At 42.4% G+C, this 21277-nt stretch overlaps 1 protein-coding gene across 5 annotated transcripts in view; it reads left to right on the top strand.

Moving 5' to 3' along the window:
- Positions 1-21277, top strand: part of MAP2K5 (mitogen-activated protein kinase kinase 5) — a 249041-nt gene that overhangs the window by 195791 nt on the left and 31973 nt on the right. For 3 of the 5 annotated variants that reach the window (XM_087856834.1, XM_045810841.2, XM_045810840.2), the window contains 2 exons: positions 13102-13163; positions 16162-16207. In XM_087856834.1, coding sequence (XP_087712960.1) covers positions 13102-13163; positions 16162-16207 — 108 coding nt within the window. The remainder of the gene's footprint in view (positions 1-13101; positions 13164-16161; positions 16208-21277) is intronic. The other 2 variants (XM_087856832.1, XM_087856831.1) reach the window with 1 other exon arrangement.

Genomic DNA, 21277 nt, shown 5'->3' with positions numbered 1-21277 from the left:
ATATAATATCTGTTTTTTGTATATCTGGTTTCTTTCACTTAACATAATCTTTTTAGGGTGCTTCCATGTTGTAACCATTTGTCAGTATTTTGTTCCTACTTATGGCCAGGGAATGTTCCATTGTATGGATCCATTGTATGGATATACCACATTCTGTTTATTTATCAGTTGAGGAACATTGAACTGTTCCTGCTTTTTGGCTATTACGAATAATGTTATGAACATCTGTATGCAAGTTTTTACATGGACTTATGTTTCCAACTTGTATATACCTAGGAGTGGAATTACTGGGTCATATGAAAATTCTGTTTAATTTTTTGATGAACTTCCAAACTGTATTTCATAGCAACTATACTATGTTCAAGTCCTACGAGCAGTTTATGAGGGTTCAAATTTCTCCACATCCTTGCCAGCACTTGTTTTTTTCTGGGTTTGTTGTTTTGTTTTTTTTTTTTTTAATTATAGTCATCGTGGTGTATGTGAAGTGTTCTCTCATTCTAGTTCTGATTTGCATTTCCCTTTTAATTAATGATGTTGAACATATATTCATATGTTGATTATCCATTTGATTATCTTCTTTGGAGAAAGGTCTGTTCAGTTCCCTTGTCCATTTTTAAATTGGGTTATTTGTCTCATTATTGAGTTGTAACAGTTCTTTATATATTCTGGATACGCGACTCTAAATATCTCCGTCCATCCTGTGAATTGTCTTTTCACCCTCCTGGTGTTCTTTGGCACACAAAAGTTTTGAGTTTATTTTTTTGGACTTTGAAGCCATTCTAGTTTGATCAGAGGGTGGGAGGCTTAGACCTCGTCCCTGTCTCTACCCCAGTCTTGGCACTCTCATAAAAATTCTTAAAGTTCCATAGATTATGGTATGAAAATCATTGATTATATCCCAAACAATCATTCTGTAAACCTGTATTAATCCCAGAGCTGGGTATTGGGGATAGGGATGCAGTTGCCACTGTTAAAATGTTTCTGCTCTAGTCCGCGAGGCAGACCACTAAACAGTCACATATAAACAGATCACTTTAAACTAAATTGGAGGTAATATAAGTGGTATGAGACTTGATGGTCTGGGCTCTCAGAGGACCACACTGATTCTCTTTAACCACTCACATAAGTAGGTATTTATGATAAGGTTTTCAATGATGTTTGCAGCTATATAACTCCTCTAATAAAAGTGTGGACAAAGTGCTGGGAAATGCAGACGAGAGGGCTGATGATGGAGGAGATGATAATGTACCAGAAGTTTCTACAGAGAATTGGGACCCCGAAGGGCCACGGGAGTTAGTCTCAGATACCGGAAGCCTCTACGGAGTTCAGCTTGGCTGCAGTGCTTGGCAAAGTATCAGGAGATGAGACAAGGGCCACATTTCAGAGGATCTTTACACACTGTGCCTGAAGGCACTTTCCGGGGGAGGGCCCTGAAAGTTTTAAACATGATCAACAGAACCAGATGTGTTTCAGAAAAATCTCTAACAGGGTTGTGGAAGATGTTTGGGAGGGGCAGTTAGGAAGCTGTAGTTCTGATCAGAGAGTACGAGGGCTTTTAATTAGCCTGAGCGTGTTTGAAGAGTAGGAGATAGAATAAACTGACTTGGGTGAATAATCGGATGTAGGGGAACGTAGAGAGGTGGGGTCAGGGATGAAGCACACAGCTGGGGCAGTCAGGCCCTCGCTGACATGGGTCACACAGAGAGAAACGCATGTTTACGGGAAGAAGGCGATTAGCATTCTGTTCATAGGATGGTACCACGCACCTCATTCCAAACTGTATTATTAGGGACTCCTGGGTGGCTCAGACAGTTAAGCGTCTGCCTTTAGCTCAGGTCATGATCCCAGGGTCCTGGGGTCAAGCCCTGCATTGGGCTTCTTGCTCAGCAGGGAGCCTGCCTTTCCCTCTGCCTGCCGTTCCCCCTGCTTGTGTTCTCTCTCTCTCTCTCTCTGACAAATAAATAAATAAATAAAAATCTTTTAAGAAAATGTATTATTAATTCCTGTTCCAGACCCAATTATACGTAGTTTATCAACTAGACTCTAAGTTCCTAGGCTTCTCATTTCTATCTTTATACTGTTTCACCTCACATGCAGTGGTCACATACAAGTATTTGTTAAATGAAGTGTATGCATAATTATAAGAACTTACTACTTGTTTTTTCAAGACTGCAGAAAAACAAATCCAAAAAAGTAAGAGAAAGTATATGATGAGAAGGTACTTAGCTAATTTACATGGTCCTTTATCGAAATTCAGACGTCTAGGCTTAACTTTTATCGTTTGCAGGACATTTCCCCCAGGAAACATGTTGCTTTCCCATTAACACTCCATTCTACAGATGAGGAAACTGAGTGGCAGTCAAAGGGTATGGCTCTTTCCACTTACTACCCTATGACTGACCTTGATGGAAGCAAAAAGTGACAGCTGAACATTGTGGCATCAAAAGGAGAGATTATTTTAAAAGCTATAAAAGAAAACAACTTGGAAGGCATTGCAGACATGCCCCAAGGGCATAGATGTATTGCAACACAGTTCAGTTTCGCTAAGAATGACTCCCGGCCTTTAAGAAAAAATGGAATTCTATTCTGCATATCTGTTTAAATCGGCAGGAAGGAGCTTGACTTCTTTTAGAAAGATTTATATATACAGAAGATTTGGCTCTTAAACCAAAAAACAATCATTCTTGCAGAATCACTCGTTCCCAGACAGGTTACTGGGGGCTGGCTAAGTGAGAAGCTACTGGGCTATGAACGTAGCAGGTGCTCTCTGGGGGCGGCCAGTGGGGGTGAAAATGGTTGCCTAAGGAAACCTCCCTGGAATTCAAAAAGCGGTATTAACCAATCCCAGAGGAAATAATATCCATTCTGTTTTTTTTTTCTTTTGCCTGGGGGACTTTGCCGTAATTCTGGCTTCTGAAGTTAGTAAAAAGTAAAAGGAACATGCCCATCTCTCCTGCTCCCAGCATCCAAAGGCAGGCCTCTTCCTTTCACAACACGAAACTGCAGGCAGTTTACCCTGAGACAATACTCACTGGCCTGAGCTCCCTGATGACCTGTGCAGGCCCGAGCTTCCGACCGCAGTGGCTAACACTCTAACGACTCGAGTACATGGGTGTTGATACACAATTCCATGACGCTTGTCACTTGTATGAGTTAATGACCGAGGCACTAGAAACTTGGTAACTTAATACAAGTGGATACACAATAGTCTTGTCCTCCAGCGATATCGTGAACTAGACCTGTGTCCCATAGTGTTGGGAATATATAATTGGGACCCCGAAAACTGATACTCCCCTTTATGTAAGGCAACCTTTAGAAATCTAATACCTCCTTTGAAAAGTCCAGTATGTTTAAATTAATGCAGTTTGGCTGGTGTGAAGATTGAAAATAGGTTAGCATTAAGGCCGGGGTTCCTTTAGTAATTACTTTTTCTATTGGTAATAACTGTTTCTTTAGAAATGACATTAACATTCTACCAAAACACAGCGGTAATCCAAAAGTTAATGTTCTGTTCATTTATAATTATATTTAATTCATATTTATGAGTTGTCGGGAGGGAGGAGAAAGAAAGTGAGTTTAAAAAAATGTAACAGAAGAAACAAGTTAAAAGCAAAATTTGTCCTGGTAGTCGGAAGGATGTACAAAGTCATTTAAATGGGAAAAAATAATTTTTAAATACCCAGTTCTATAAATTCAGATTTTATTAGCTAATGCTGAAGAAAAATCTGTATTTTTATTTTTTCCTCGTGGCACTGAGTGAATTCAGTAGATAGACTTTCTCCATTTCTTCTTGTTTACTAACCAAAATATTAGCATAAACATCCGTATGATTTAGATTACAGTAAGTCAATTAGATTTGGGTTTTGTTTGTTTGTTTTAACCAGGAAAAATTTTGCATCTTTTACGCAGTCATTGAACAAGTAGCTTTTTGTTGTTTTCGTTGAATTGTCCATGAAGCCTGATGTATTATTAATGAATTAATTTCTTGGTGGTGGAGGCCTATGAATAGCGTTCTGTGAATGGGCAGTTGCCTGGTGGGGCCAATTTTGGCTGCTGTCATTTAACATGTGTTGCTCTATTGTGAAGTCTTATCCAGCCGTAGGACAATGCTCATTTAATCCACCATGATGGGACCTACACACCCTGAGCCCAAGCTGGATACCAGGGTCAGCTCCCCAGCAGCTCAGGCCGGGGCACCGCTCCGCCTCACTGCCGAGTTGCTGTAATCATTTTGCCTGCCGCTCATTTTCCCTAAACCAGGGAAAACGCGTATGTGAGCAGTGCAAATGTTCTCAAAAGAGATTCCAAACCGGTCGGCTGGGGTGTTGCCTCCATTCCAGAATGGAGGCAGCGTTCCAGGGAGTATAAGTTCCTTCCTTCCTCCTGGAAATGGAAGCGTCTGGGCCCACGAGATCCCTGATGTTCTGAGGTCCAGAGTAGCAGATGGCATTATGATTTTCCAAATCCTGATGAACATTCTAACTGAACTTGTTCATTTCACAGTATGTAGTTCTATTTTTTTTTCACTTCCTCCCCCTTCTTCCCTCCCTGTCTCCCTCTCTTTGTTCCTCTTATATTGACTAATTTTAAACTGATGCGCTATCTTCTTTACCCAGCTTTAAATTCCCTTCTCTGCGAGTTTATTGTTTGGAACCAGGTAGAGCACAATTTCACATATAATTTTCAGCCTTTGAGTCACAGCTCACATAGCCTTTGAATTTGTTTATAAAAATAGGTAAGCAAATCCCACCAGCACTCCTGCACCGTGCAGCCCCGGGAAGGTCTGTTTTTTCCCTTCTCCTTAGCTTGCAGTGCAGGTGGCAAATGGCGGTAATTATTTTAACTAACAGTCGAGTGAACATCAGGAGGACATACAGTGTGACGATGTGGTCTTTGGATTTCAGTGAGTTCTCAGAGTCTGACTTGATAGTGTTATGGCTTGTTGATTTTTCAGGACACGGACCTGCCAGGTTCTTGCCCTTGAACGACGAGTACGTGTAGTTCAGTTAGCTCTGTGTTAACCCCTTACCTAGGAAAAGAGGAGGGGTTAATTCCCTTCATTTCGGAATCTGTTAAGGGTTATTATTCTCCCTGAGATTTCTCCTCTTGCGTTTTTTGTTTAGTTTATGATCTCCCTTTAATCTAAGATGGCTTTTAATCAGCACTTCTGCACATCGAACCTGGTGAAGGGTGTATATTAACATTATAATTTAAGTCCCGGATCAAACATGTGTAGCTGGACTTTTCCCGAGGAAAAAAAATTGCCCTTACCAGCATATGAAATTCAAACACTATACAGGGACAAGGTAAAACCACAGGTAGGAATTGCTGAATAATTACCTTTAGACCAGCCTGAGCAGGAGGCTTCCCACGAGGGTGAGCTCATTTAATGGTTCCTAAAACTCAATCTTGTGGATGTCAATGGTCATGCTTGATTATTTGCTGCAGTGTTTTATGGAAAAGCAATAGAAATGCATTGGGAGGCTACCGAGAGGACAATAACGGGTTTTACTTTTGTAAATGCAATCCCTTTGGTATGAGACAGGCATGTTTTTGCTGTTCTGCCCATGCCACGGAAAGGGGAGGTATGTGTGGATGTTCGTGTGCGAGTGTGTGTGTGTGTGTGTGTGTGTGTACTGTTCGTATGGACACCTCTAAGTAATACTGTGACCTACAGCCTGTGACCAACAAGTGACCTAAAATAGAAAGAGAAAAAAACAGGTTGTTCATTAGCTTCAGAGAGAAAGCAACTGTAAATATGGTTTCAAAGATTAATCCACGTTCTAGTTCTCTACCTCTTTTCAAGGAATTTAATAAAACACCAAGATCTTTGCCATAGGTCTAGAAAATCTCTGAGTAAATATAAACCTTTGAAGTGGCCAAAAAATTGTAGACTAAATGATGGGTTGGTTTTGATATTAGTGACAAAGTTTCTTTTCCCTCTTCCCTTTGACCTCAGTGCTGAAGAACTTCTGCAACATGTTGAGGAGAAAAAAACAGGAAAAAATCTTTATAATCTCAAGTCCCAATTACCTACAGACAGATTCTTCTAGACTTGTTCATTTATGTTTTGTGTTTTTTATAAGCCATCCGGTTGTGGTGTTCACTTGGCTAACAGCTGGTTGTCCCTTGATTTAAGGGTTTATAGGTCAGGTGGGTGCTTAAGTGGCAAAAATTCAGGCCTTTTGCCCCTGGTTCCAGGTCCTTCTGAGACAAGTTAAATGAGCTGCTACTGTCAGCCCAGACCCAGTGGACAGAACTTTACACCAGAGTGCCCACACATGTAATTTGTCACATCTGGCAACCCAGAGCATGGGGTGACCCGGTGTGGAAATTGAATCATCTTTCACTTTCTCTGCTCACGGCTTGATGCGGAGTGGGATGAGTGAAAGGAGGGCTTGCTGGTCTCCAGCAGAGAAGGGTCAGAGGCTTTCTTTTCTCATGACGTCCATCTGCAAGCCTTCCTAAATTCACAGCCTCATTCCCAGCACCGTCCCTCCTAACACCCCAAGGATTTGGTCAGTTCTGTCTGCATTGTGATATCAAAAATACACATAATGTCAAAATACTGATCGTTTCCTCACAGAGCGGCCACGTTTTTAAGTGAGTGATTTCATAAGCATTGTCTGAACTTGTACAACTCCGATGTGTAATTATGGTTCACTTGTATCTTAAGCCGGGCTGTTGTCTCATTCTCTGGCTGACCTAGAACAGCTGTCATCTAGTTCCCACCTTCCTCTCTGACAAGATAAGATGTGACTGCCTTGTCCCCACTCACCCCACCCCCACTAGGGCCCATTAGAGCAGCACCCTACAGATACACCGAGGACCTTCACAATATTAAAACTGAGCTACTTTCCCAAATCTACCGTTGGATTACACTTTGGACAGATAGATACTTAGTTTGTAAATTAGTTTCTGTGGAGATCTTTAAAGGGGAGGGTGCAGTTTTTTTTTTTTTTTTTGTGGGGTTTTTTTTCTGTTTTGTTTTGTTTTGTTTTTTTCAAACAAACCAGGTTTCCTTCTCAGTCAAGAGGAGCTTTGTCCTGTGGATTCTGCCGTTGTCTCACAAAAGTGCTCTTTTAAGGTAGTGAACAGTGGAGAATCAAAAACCAGTTTGGGGTCTAACAAGGCAAAATGCTGTGCTGCCTGACATGAAGCCACTGGAATTGCAAACGACCTTTGATCCCAACCCTGTGGACAAGAGTGGAACAATCTAAAAGAGCTGTGGCAGTTAGGGTGAATCCCCGTGTGTAGGGACAGAAATCGTTGGGCCAGGCCAAAGGAACATTAGGCTCGAATTAGAAAATTTATTTTTTAAATGTTAGTGCATTAACTCGATACTGATCAGACTCTAGGTGATTCTCTGATTTTAACTACCTATTGACTTGATGGCTTGACACCATGAAATCTGGAATAAGCTATTTAAACATGTTGGAAGGCTTGCCATATTCTGTTTAACTGCCAGGCTGCCTTAATCTAACCAACAGCACAACTGACCTTAGAATTTGCCGGCGTGGCCAACACCCTGAGATGTCCGAGAAGTTGCCCTTCTTCTGTCTTCCTTCTTTTACTCCTGATAAGCATAAAATCTTGGTTTGAAGGAAAGTCTGTTTTGCACGAAGAGAAGGAAACAGGACATAGAAGCAACTGTTCGAGGTCCCTCCTCCTCCCCAGTACTCTCTGGAAGTGAGGAAGGAAGAGGGTAGGAGGGCAAAGAAGGTCTCTCCAGACTCGTACTCTGTTTTCTGTCATTCTCCCTTATGAACTCCTGTGTACCAGCCAGACTTGGTGCTCCCCAGTACAGCCCTTACTTGGCCATTTCCTCCATCTTGCAGGGCTCTTTATTAGGGGTACACACCTTGTCCTCCTGACTAGTACACAAATTCTTTAAGGTTATGGATTAAATATCAGTCGTCCCACGTTGCCAGGCTCAGAGCCTTTGACATGGTAGGTGGTCAAGAAAATTACTGAATGAACAAACCAACAAATAAGTAATGAATGACTATCGTTTTTATTACATAGTACTTTATGTCTATGCCCTATCAATGTTTGAATTAACTACCATATCCTTGTAAGGTTTCATTATTATCCATAATTATGAATTAAAGGCAAAATTAAATCCTCAGGTATATTTTTTCAAGCAAAGTTCCCTTAACTTTTTTCCATTGAGTAGTTATGCCAGCCTTTCCCTTTACACAAAGCTGAGCTCCACCAAGAATCTGGACCTCATCAGAGTTTTTAAAAGTAGTTCCTTACCTTTTTCTTTTTAAACTTTCTATTTCAACATCATTTGAGATTCATATGCAGTTGTAAGAAATCATATGGAGAGGGGCGCCTGGGTGGCTCAGTTGATTAAACGTCCAACTCTTTTTTTTTTTTTTTAAGATTTTATTTATTTATTTGACAGAGAGAGAGATAGCCAGCGAGAGAGGGAACACAGGCAGGGGGAGTGAGAGTGGAAGAAGCAGGCTCCCAGCAGAGGAGCCCGATGTGGGGCTCGATCCTGGGACTCTGTGATCACGCCCTGAGCCAAAGGCAGACGCTTAACGACTGAGCCACACAGGCGCCCCAAATGTCCGACTCTTGATTTCAGCTCAGATCACGATCTCAGGGTCGTGAGGTTGAGCCCTGCATCAGGCTCCACACTGGGCATGGAGCTTGCTTAAGATTCTCTCTCTCCCTCTCCCTTTGTCCCTCCCCTCTCTGTCTCTAAAATAAATAATAATAATTTTTAAAATAATAATAATATGGAGGGAGCCTGTTTACCCTTCACCCCGTTTCCCCCAATGTTAATAGCTTGTAAGTATAGTACAGTATCACAACCAGGAAACTGACACTGATATAATCCACCGAATTCAGATTCTACCCATTTCCCGTGCACTCATGCATGCGTGCGCACACGTGGACATGCACAAACATTGTCCTGAATCTTTCCAAAGCCAAAAAAACTATGCCTTTGAAATAATGAGCTCTCTTTTAAGTAAGTGATTTCGAAGCATTTGCCTCATCTTTATTTTCTGTATTTGGAGTACCCACCCTACCTGCCTGCTCTCAAGGTCACAAAGTGTGCTTATTGGCATAGTTGTCTGCAAGTGAACTGGCAGCAGCAATGATTGGAGTCAGCCCTCCTTCTCTCTCCTCCCCTCCCCTCCTCTTTGAGTGTGTAGGTACACACACACACACACACACACACACACACACACACTCAGATTTTCTGCTGCTTGCCTTTTTTTATGCCTGAGTACCTTGCTGACAAGTGCTAATAACAAAATACCCAGAGAGAGTCCAGTTGAAGTTAGCATACATTAAACATTCTGAACTTGTCCTTTTGCTCATAGATTGTGCATAATTAATAATTAAACAGTTTCAGTTGTAATGGGTTGACCTTCCTGAACCGTTCATTATTCACAAGGCAAAGGCATCGCTCAAACTTTTTTCCCATTGTCCTTCGCCGTTCTCTAGCATGCCACGTGCTTGTGTTCCTGTTGTTTAGCAAAAGGGGCTGACCAGGTAGTTACTGAAACCTCTGAGACTTGGAGGCTGTCCTCCTTGATGACCAGAATTGCTTACTGAAATGGTTTATGGCAGCTGTTTTTATGTAACAGTTGCCGGCTTGATAACAAGACCCAGCTTTGTGTCCCTTTAGCGGGACTCTAAAGTTGACTTGGGACTAGAATCTCAGGTTAAGGCTTCTGGTTAAGGTTGTGTCCACTGTTTCACTCCATACCTCTGTGCTTAGAAGTTCAACAGAAAAGCGTCCCCAAAAAAAGCCCTTAAGGTGAAGTATGGCACCCAGGGTCTTAAAAAGAGTGACTTTTATTAACAGTTGAGAGTCGGTTTCAGCCAGGCCTGAGAGTTATTAGTGTAACTGTTTCTCCAGTTCGTGTTTATATTTTTGAAATGTATTTGTTCATCTTCCCTGAACCCATGTTTCGCAGAGCACGTTTCTGATGAGTAGCAGCAAGGACCCGACTAGATCCCTGAACCCCTTGGCACGGTTCTCGGGCTCCCGCTAACCCAGCCGTACCTGGATGCGCCCCCCTCCCTGGGAGCTGCGGGGAAACTGGGACAGCTCCACTCAGCCTCCCTCCCTCGCTCAGATTTGAATTCCATAGGCAGGTTCTCGGAGGTGTTCTACAATGCTCTTCTAAACAAACTTCTGATTTTACTTGCTTAAAAATGAGAAAAGTACAATTTAAATTCCTCCCAGTGTGGTGAACACCGGCAGGTCTCTTCATTTGCTTTCCTTTGGAGTGTTAACAGCCTGAGTGCTTTTGTGCAGTGGGAGACTCTCAGAGGACTCCTTTGCTCACCCCTCCACCCCTCGTATTTGTGCGTGACATTCTGACCACCTCCCCCTGCTCCCCCCCCCCCCCGCCAGTCAGTCTTCTGTATCTCAGAAAATTCTCCTTTGAGGTATGCAAGAGACACGGACTTTAAAAGGAAAAGAAATATCTGGCATTATGCATGTGAGATTAGAATTTCCCCCTGCATCTCTGATGAGTGATTCTTTCCAGGCACCCCTGAGATGAGACTCCACTCTCCGCGGTTCTGTAAAGTCGACTTGGGCTGGCATTTTCACAAGTGAAATAAATTATTCATGGGTACCACCCAGTGTTCCTTAGTTTTATATTATGAGGAACTTAACAGGCTACAATATCAGGTCTTAAATAAAATTAACTACCCATGCAAAGATGTCACATTCCCTCGTTTTGTTTCTCATCCATGTTAAAATGACATCTTCATCAAGTGGCCTAGTCTATAATTCATTAATTTACTCTTGGTATCATACTTTGAAATGAGGCCCACATTAGCATCATGTTTTCTACTAGGATCCTTGTAGAAAACCGGTCCGGAATTTTAACCATCTTCGTAAATATTCAGCCACATTAAGGCAGTAGGCTTTTATCTTCCTAAACATCGAATTTTTAATCAACTACTCCTCCGACACTCCCAGTGCTAGAACCTCCGAAAGAATTCTGGAAATGATGACTTGGATGACTAACTACCTGATCAGAGTCCATAGTTTTTGAACCTCAGACTTTGAACCATTTTTTTACTAATAGTTTCTGAGACAGTGAAATGTCATTTCTTGAACTGGGCCTTGTAGAATCTTGCAGGCGCAGTGAGATATATATATGACTTTCCTAAAACAGGCCGGGCTGAAATTGATATCCTGTTTTATTTTTGCTCTTCAAACCGATGGGACTTCTGTGACCATTTTATAGTACCTTTATCGAAGACTTGTCATGTTATTGTGCGCCTGTTTCTTCTGAGTGGACGGTTTCATCAGCCCCCTGTTTTTCATGTCCTCTCTGTGTAATGCCTGCATGTAATCCTTTGAACTGGGCAAGATTTTATTTCACTCCCATTTTCCTTTGTTTTCCTTTCTTCTTGGAAGCCTTTCTCTACTGATGAGAATTTTAAGTTTATGATTGCTAATCTCCCCCTGCTCTGGACGAATAGAGTAAATGCAGAGGACAGATAGGCCAAATCTAAGAAGCATCTTGTTCACATTCCTTTTCTTTTAATCTCTTTGCGATTTTTTTTTTTTTTTGGCTGCTTTGACCCCCTCAGTTTCTTTTGATTTAATTGTATTTTCCAGCAGTTCCCAATTGTTTGAATTGGAAACAAAGCCTTAATAAGAGTTCTAGTTAATTTTCTGTCTTGTAATTACCGATCTCATTTTTCTGATAATTGGCCACAGCAATTATATGTATATTTACTAATCACATAGGAGGCTGTGCAATTGTATCTATCTGCCACCATTGATAATGACACGCATATTGTAGAGGTGCTTTTATCATCTTCTTTTTTCCACTACATCAAAGCTATTTCCTCTCGTTCTCAATAATGAATACATGCATGCATTTGACACAGTTGTGTGCTAGAGAAATTGTTTGGCTCCCACCAAATGCTGCATGCTCTGAGTTTCTTGCCTGCAGCGCTGGAAGGTTGTATGTAATGATATATTGCTCATCCAAATGGCCAAAGCACTCCAAAGCACAGTGAGATTAAAATAAGTCATTCCTTTGTTAATTTAAATAGGTGCATGTATCATACTTTGCAGGGCACTTTGTGTAGGGATGTCAGAGAGGAAAAAAGCCGCCGAAAGGTATTTTTAATAGCAAATGAGAATAGATGGGAATGGAGTCATTTGCAGCTGCCTACTTTATGTGGCTCTCTTGTTCCAACTGTAGGTCTAATGAGATGACTGTTAAAGTACTCTGCAGTGTAATTTCATTACATCCTGAGCCGCTACACTATAAACACAGTGGCACTCTCTGTCATTCTTGGAAAAACTCCTAAATTCTTAAAGCCTTCGTTTGCAAATGGTGATGGGGTTTGCTCCCTGTGTTATCAGTGGTTGTCATTTGTGGCTTTGTTGTTTCCTGCTCTTTTAAGTGGCTCCCTCCTCCACCCCAGTTCTGTTTGGTGGTCAAGGTGGGAGTTCTTCATTGTGTCCTTAATTCACTGCCTTTCTCACAGGACGAGTTTGCCCAGACTGGCAAATAGGCGAAAATTCCTTTTCGGGGAAACAACTTCCCCTATAAAAGCCTTTCTATTAAAATAAAAAACAAAAACAAACAAAAACAAACCTGACCCAAATGATTCAGCAAGCAGTTAAGAGCAGTTGAATATACAAATAAATGTAAATAAAAAGGGAAGTGTAAATAAATAGCAAATCCAGTAAAAGAAACAAAGGTCAACACAAGAATAATTTCACAGCTCTTTGTTAATTACAAGACCATTTGTGTGTTACTTAAATAATCATTAATTTCTCATTTACACTTTCGTACCTTCTTTCCTACCCTGTGGCTATCATTGTCCTTTTTTCACCTCCCCTCCCTCTTTGCTCTCGGTTTCTCACCATTGTAAAATGTGTGTGGCTTTAAATTTGGCATTTTTACGTAAACATGTGGGAGAGGGTGTAGACAGCCTTTTTAATTGGATGAGGCCTTATATTCCTTTACACATGCTGGTGAATCCTTGTTATAGATTCATCTTTATCCTGCTCCTTGGGGGGCGGGGGGGTGCATATAAAGGAAGAAAAGGAATTGTTGTGACTTTTGGTGACTTGTTTTTCCTCCATCCCAGGATTCGCCCGTCCTTCCGGTTGGAGAGTTCTCCGAGCCATTTGTACATTTCATCACTCAGTGGTGAGCCCGTTTGCAAACATGCCATGCCCTCAATGTAAATGATACATGCCATTAACTGTGCGGCTCCGTGAGACCTTATGGCTCTCCCTGCTTCCTCTTGGAGACGGGAGGGACTTCGGGGCCTTGGGCAGATGGGGCAGCAAAGCTGAAGAAATTGTTTAAATTATGTAAACGTTATTTACACAAAGGGTCATAAATGTACTTTAGAGGCTCTTTCTTGTTTTAATAAACTGCTGAGAATCAGGCTACTTCTTCGAGCACACACACTGTTGCTATCCAATTTTTTTTTTTTTAAGAAATACACAATTTTATAGCCCCTGTTGAACAAACATATGAAGCTTATTTTTATTAATGTAACCTCAATTACCCATAAAACTGTCTGTCACTTAGTGGAAGCGTCATAGTTTATTAATTCGTTGGATTTTCAGTAAATAACTTTTATCTTTGGTTATATGTTAAACACAATACTGGTGTCCCATTTCAGTGAATTTTGGTGTTTGAAAGACTCTGAAAACTTGGTTCCATTAGGCCCACTTGAGCCATTAAAGAACTGGGAGGAACCATAGGATTTAGATCAAAGGGGCCCTCAGAGACTCCAGGCAACCCCTTGTCGTTTTACACCTGAGGAAACAGGCATTTTTCTGCCAAGAGTTCTTTGCCAGCCTTCTGCCTTTTCCCCCTCGGTAGAAGAGGTTCCCCCTTTCACATCATCCACCTGCCTCTTCCCCATTCAGCAGCACCCAGGTGGCCGTGGACGGTCCCGTTGCTCCACTGCCCTCCCTCGGCCCTCTCCCTCACCCTGGCATGGAGAAAGAGACCGAGAGAGAGAAGGAAATTGGGAGCGTAGCAATGACCACCACAAAGCAGGGGACAGAACTAACCAGAAACTGTGCTGAACATTCTGGAACTTCCTCATAACTACCTCTACATTCCTTCCCCTCGTCCACCGAATTCCATTTCATCACCCCTTTAGAGTCATGTTCAGTGGTGGAAAATGAACCCTTCGTTCCTGTGGCACCTCGAAATGGTGCAGTAGGGAGTCCTTGCTGAACCAAAACGGTTGTGCACTGTCCCCTTCCCCTCCCCCACCATGATCCATCTGATGATTACACTAAAGTGAAGCCAAGAAATATTCCTTAATATAAATGTCAAGCTTTATCACCTTTTTGACTAAGTGTAATATGTTACCTCTTAATAAAAATGTCTCATACGGTTTATACTCCATAGAAAAATATGTGAGGAAGAGATTTTTTTTCCCCATGACTTTAAACACTTTATTAACACTGTTTCTATTTATTTAAAATACTTATATAATATTCTGTAGCCTTTAAAAACTATTTTTACCCTGCAGACGTTTTATTTCCAAAGCGTGCCATGTTAGAAAAAACCTATGTATCGGTTGAACACTGGAATCCTGAGCTCATCAATAATCCAGAGCCATTATCCAGAAATGTGTATTAATCTCTCTTAATTTCCTTTACATGAAATTCCTAGAAACACTCAGAAGCACATCATGGGAATGTCCCATTTTGAAATGCAGAAATTGTAAAATAAACCGTGTTATTCCTAAGCTTCCCGGAGCACTGGTTTGGGCTTCACCCACCCAGCAATGTGGGATTTGTGGGATTCGTGACAGGACGGTTATGGACCTCGCTGTGTGGCCTGAGACCCACTTGGGGGTGGGGCCAGTTCTGGGCAGACGGGGAAAAGCAGATAAGGCTTTGCCTTCCTTCTGTCCAAAAAATTAATCAGCTGCTATGTAAAAGTTTTATGGAGACAGGGGGAGGGATAACCTGTGTTGAAATTTCCACAGATGTCAAGCCGAAACAGAAATGATAGTGGGTAATAGCCTTGTTTTCCCAAGAGATACAGCTACTTTGGAATGTCAGATTAGGACTGTTACCAACTCCACTGGCGAGACAGCTTGAATTACTTGCTAATGGATGCAGTATTTGAGAGGTGCATATGGTTATTTATAGGGAAGGCAAATGTCCTCGATGTCATTAATGGTTCATAACTACGGTTCTTATTTACCAAATGATCATTAAGTCTCTCTACTTAAAAAAAAAAAAATACTGTCAGCAAATGCAGGAATCATATGACGGGTTTTCCTCGTGCTTGTTAGAGGTTGCCTTGTGTAAAGAAAAAGCATCTGTGTGATTTTGAAGTAATAGAAGAAGCAGTCTCTTTTCATGACTTCATCCTGCAGACACCCTGAGTTTAGTATAGTTACGGCCACCAAATAGGTAACTACCCATCGTCACGTCGGTCCCACATGGGAGGGCTTCATCATGCAGCTTCATACACGATACAGCTACTGATGATACTTACTGTACGTAAGACAAGAAATAATTTGTACGAGGAATGTGGTTCTTTAAGCAGCTTAAACAAACTTAACTCCTCCCCAGCTGTTTAATGAATATCCACTTGCATTGTAGCCAAAATAAATAAAAGTTGAACTAATGGAACAGCCCATTGGTAATTTTGTAGCATTATCTAGATTCCTGACCTCTTTTATGTATTACTTGTCACTCAGAGTCCTAATGAAGGAATAAAATGTTTTCTCATTTGACTAATAGTCATGTTTCTTTTCTAATTACTTTATCCCAGTTACCAAAAAAGAAGGCTGTTGTTCCTTCGATTTAAGTCTGAAATAAATTGGAAACTGAGTCAGGAAGAAATATTGCTGCTTTATGTCCCCCACATTTATTTCAGAAGTGGAATTAGGTAAATTTAAATTCATTCGTCATCTGTATTGCAAGAATAACTCCCTCCCCAAAAAATCTTTGGGTTTCTGATTCATGAGATCTTCCCCAAATCTGATTAATTAAAGGTCCAAATAAAAGACAGGGAATATATGCTAATACTTTGGCCAAGAATTGAACATAATGAATTTGAAATCATTCAGATTCCGGGGGAAATAGCCCATGGTGGGAAATGTAGCACAAATCCGTGAGTGATCTAGATAACAATGAGCTTTTCCTCTTTCCTCTTACAGCATGCGGAAACAACCAAAAGAAAGACCAGCACCTGAGGACCTGATGGTAAGTACAGTTTTAGTTACACTCGCATTCTCCGGTTATATATCTGTGCTTAACATCCTGTTTAAAGAACCAGAATGGAATTGTTTTTTGCTTTTATTTTTTTTTAATGTTTTTTAATTATGTTAGTCACCATACAGTACATCCCTGGTTTCTGATGCAAAGTTCGATGATTCATTAGTTGCGTATAACACCCAGTGCACCATGCAATACGTGCCCTCCTTACTACCCATCACCGGTCTATCCCGCTCCCCTCTGAAGCCCTCAGTTTGTTTCCCAGAGTCCGTAGTCTCTCATGCTTCATTCCCCCTTCTGATTGAATTTAAAACATCCACAGGCTCTAGAGAGGCCACATTACTTACTCCATTTGGGTAGGTGTTTTGGAAGCTCATGTCCTCAGTAGATTTTACTTTTTAAAAACCCACCACCGTTTTGAAACTTAAGGCAGAACTCTCTTTCTTCGCCTCACCCTCAGGGGTCACGAGTTAATCTGGGTTACTCCTTGTCCTCAATTTGCTGTTACAGCCTCTCAGAATCCAGAGGCTCGGTAACAGAAAAGCGAGTCAGCGTATTAAGTTTTTAGCGCAGTCCTGCGGAGATTCTGAACGTGGCGTGGAGTCCTCTTGGATTCAGGCAGAATGAAATTAGATTGGCTGCAAAAGATCAAGTTAATGTGAATCTTTGGTCTGTCCTCAGAAAGAGACAACTATAAGGCAGCGGGTGCTGTGTTCTCAGCTCCAAGGCCGCTTTCTTTGATTGCAAATGACAGTTTTTAGTCGAGCAGGGAGAGGAACAGAGACTCTCCCTAGCAATTCCCAAATGGTCATTTATTTAGTGCAGATTGTTGATCTGACAATGCACAAGCTGTTAGAAGAGCGCCAGGATCGAGCATTAGTAAATAAGAATTACAGTCTGCTCTTTCTCCTGTTCTGTGTATATACCATTCCGGGTCTTTCGATATTGCGCTCAGAGCACATCCCGACCAATTTTCTCTCAGCACTTTAAACAAGAAACATTTTACAGATACCAGTTCAGAGGTGTTCATCCGTTGTATGCCATCCTAATAAACACCCAAAGTACCCGGACTTCTTCTGTACGATACAGATTTCATCCCAGAATACAGAATAACAGGATGTTTCCCTTTCGCATCATGAGTGCTTTCCAGGAAGGTGGCTTTCTCCCTCGTGTTACCCCTGGAGCAAATCTCTGTTGTCAGGGTAGTTTCAAGTTAAAGTTCACCCCGAAAAACCTCTGCCATTTATAACTGTGCAGGTTTCGCGTCTGGAATAAACTGGTCTTTGGGCGGTGGCGTCTCTTTGATGGTTGGGAAATTCTTGCAGTTAAGTCACATTTGAGAAAACTCGGAACAAATTGTAGAAACGGAGACGCATTTACCTTGTACATTATTATGCTATGGCTGGATAGCTCAGCTATTAAAACAAAGGAATAGGGTTTCATAAAACAGATATCTGTTTGTAAATGCGTGTTTCCGTGCTGCAATGAGTTGGCCACTTATAAATAAAACACTGCAGATCGCACGTACACCCATAAATGCGTATGGATGTATGTCTTGGTAAGGAACACAACTCGAGGGTGGCAAGTCATAAAGCCAAGGCTAAAGGGTGAGTACTTTCAGTGCCTGAGAAGGAAGTGTGTGTAAGGGTGTGTGTGTGTGTGTGTGTGTGTTTGGAGAGACAAGCGATACATATTTCGATATCTCTCCTTGTAACTGTACACCCTGGTGTGTGCTGTCCCACATTTTTAATTAATAAATATCAATAAATCAGTAAAATACAGTGAAAAATTTAGTCACAGGAAGCACCATCCTATACTTAATTTAACATTTTTAGTCCTGCTCCCAGTTGGATTTAAAAGAACATATTTCATAGGTACAGCACTGGTGAGGCACCCTGGCTTAGAAAGGGCTCAGTGAGGAGGCAGGAAACTTGGGATGTGTGTGAGGCACCTGTGGTCGAGAGGCTTGGGCCCTGCTTGCCTCTGACCACAATATTGAGCCCAATAGGGGATGGGAAAGAAAGTGGGTTGTTGTACATGGCTTGAGGAACCTGAGTCACGTCCTAGGAGCCCAGTCTTAAGGAACCAGCTTCTTTATTTCTTCCAGCATATTAATGGCTTTAATTTTTCCTTTTCCCTCTCCGCCTACAACCCACTTGACAATGCTCCCGTCTCGAAGCTGAGAGCATCCTCTGGAATGCATGAACTGTAGAGGACATTTGTCACTGTGGGTGGGGGCCTGCCTTTCACAAAAAGAGCACTTTATCTCCCAAGCACGGGAACACCAGCCAGCAGGGCACTGATGTGGTCTGCACAGCCTGGGCTGCATCAGCTGTGAGGCCTGTGGGATTGTCCAAACCAAAGGAAGAAAATCAGGGATGGGGCCTGGTGGAAATACTGAGAGTTACAGATTTCATCACCAGGGAACTCTGGTGCGGCCGTGACCTCCGGTGAACACAGCAAGCCCCACCTAAGTAAATCATACTGCAGAGGGGTGGGCCATGCACACAGTGGGCGTGCAAGCAGTTTTTGTCCTTTTATCTGGTGGGGTTACCAGAAGACCCCAGTCTGAAAACCATCACCTTTGCAATTTTTGACCATGTCAGTCTTAAAGATGAAATGTAAAACTCAAGTTTAGACTCTTGAGGTCACTAAATCCCAGTGTTAGGACTCATCTAGGTGTTTAGCTATTTAATTCTACTTTGTGTGATTGTTCCTGAGATGGTTATCGGTTTTTATGTTCTAAGTGCAAGTATTTTAAAGCTGGATCAAGAAATTTACTTAATGCTCACATTTTCGAGAGTCCAGGGTTCATGTGAGCTGATACACATTGCTGGCATGTAGCCATTCAGCTACATAAAGAAGTCATTCAGAAGTCTCATCAGTAGCTTTCCACATCATCTTGGGAGAGCTCAGAACCAGATAACAGTTCAATTCGGCAGGTGTTTGTAGACCATGATGTACAAAGTCCTGTGCTAGACTCAACAGAAGATACAAGGAAGAGCAAGGCACATTCACACAGTCTTGCAGGGAACACTGCAAGCGTGCACATTGCTAGAATAAAGTAACTCATAAGAGAACTGCAGAGTTCTGTGGGGCTTCCCTGCGGAAAATGGGAAAAGCTACGTGGAGACGGTAGCATTGGAAAAGGGCCTTTGGAGGATGGACTGAATTGTAGTAGAGACTTTTCAAGGGGACTTTCCAGGTTGGGCAAAGCATGAGTGTATAGACACTCCAGACGTTTTCAGAGCAGTGTGAGACCCCTAGTGCCTTTTGGAACAGAAATCATTTTGACGTTGGCCTCGTGGAGTTCCAAACCCACGAAGGGGGAATTCAGATAGGCAGCACATTCACCACCAGCTGGGTGGTGTGTTAAAAAATTCCACTTCTTATAGGAGAAACCCTTTCTTCTTAGAGAAGAAACCCTAGTCCGAGTCTGAAAACTTGGACCTGACATGGAAGCAGCGTACCCACGCACCCACCCACCTCTTTTTTCTGGAGTGGACTCCCATTCAAGTATAGGGAGACCCTTCATCCTTCAGTCCTTTAAGAGCTATTGCATAAATCAGGAGTCAGCATTAAACCCAACAAAGGAAAGCCAGCCATGCAGGCGGCCAAGAACATCTGACATGCTGTCACCCCACACACATTTTCTGCTCCTAAGAAAATGATTCCATTATTCCATTATTTAACCACTTTTAAATCACCCTGGTGTGAATCGCTGGAAAGACCTGTGTCAGCGCCACCCCAGCTCTGTGATGTAGGACCCACAAACTTAGAAAAAAGTTTCTAGGCGGTAGAAGCCTATGGAGATGGCAGGCGGAATGTTCACCGTGCTTCAGACAATGCAGCAGAGATGTCTCGGCTTCTGTGGAGGGGGGATAGCTGCTGCCCATCAGAAAGGATTGGCAAGAACGCAGCAAGAAGGGAGAAAATGATTAAGGGTGATGGAGACCTTTCCCCAAAATGTCAATAATCCAATGAAGGACGCAAAAAAATAAAAATCAGACCCCTAAATTCAGAGACTGACGGCTTGAGATGGGAGCATACTGAGATGGAGAGGTTCAGATCTAGCTTTGCTATTCAAATTGTTATGTTTTTGAATAGAGGATACGGTGAGAAACATCATCGGCTAGACCCTTGCTCGTGCAAGCCACGGAGAATTCCTTCTGCCGAATGGGTCTTCCTGTAGGGTTCTCTGGTAGCCAAGGTCAGGCCGTGCTTTCGCAGGAAAGCCTACACACTTCCCTTCCCTTGTCAGCAGCTCCCCATTCCCTCCCAGCTTTTAGTGTCTTCATCTGCAAAACGGAGGGGATGGACGAGATCACCAGTCCTTGACCTCGGGTCCATGACTTCCGGAAGTCTGTTAGAGCCCCTGAAATTACATCCAACGTCGCGTATGCATGTGGGGATTTGCATTCTTTTCTGAAAAGAGGAATCCGTGGCTGTTATCAGTTTTTCAAACGGGACCGTGACCCTGAATGATTGTTAAGCTCCCTCGCTGCCTTTTCATTCTGTTAGTGCAGTGCGGCCAGGAACAGCCAGCGGCTCGGGAGGGAGGCATTCACTCGGAGGGTGCTGGCCTGGCGCAGGGGAGGGAAGGGAAAGGCCCTCCCTGCGGGACTCAGCAGGGCTGCCCACCAGCTGGCAGGTGGCCCTTTAACCTCCCAGCCCATCCTGAATGTGGGCCTTGCCTCAAGCAGGAAGGGTATGGGCCGTGGGCACCTCTGCAATTACAATTTGGGTTCAGAGCGCTGTAGATCCTTCTATGCATTTAGAGTATTTCCAGAAGCTTCCCATGTCTAAGCTCTATTTAATGGAATCTATGCATAGTAAGTAATCAGGTCAGAAGAAGCAGCATCCCGGTTTGAGATCAATCGCTGGCTAATACTTTATCTAGGCCACTTTATTATCTCATGCTGATCCATTCTCCTCCTCCTTTGTAGCATGCACTTGGGCTGTGCTAAAAGTACGGATCACATACATATTAAAAACATATACCCATTCTATCTGTATGTAAATGTGTGAGGCACAGCTGGATATTGCAGGGGACTTTGA

Source organism: Ursus americanus, chromosome 28, assembly GCF_024610735.1.
Source record: "Ursus americanus isolate L20-20 chromosome 28, mUrsAme1.1.p, whole genome shotgun sequence".
NCBI classification, from domain to species: domain Eukaryota; kingdom Metazoa; phylum Chordata; class Mammalia; order Carnivora; family Ursidae; genus Ursus; species Ursus americanus.
This window is presented reverse-complemented; position numbering and strand designations above follow the sequence as displayed.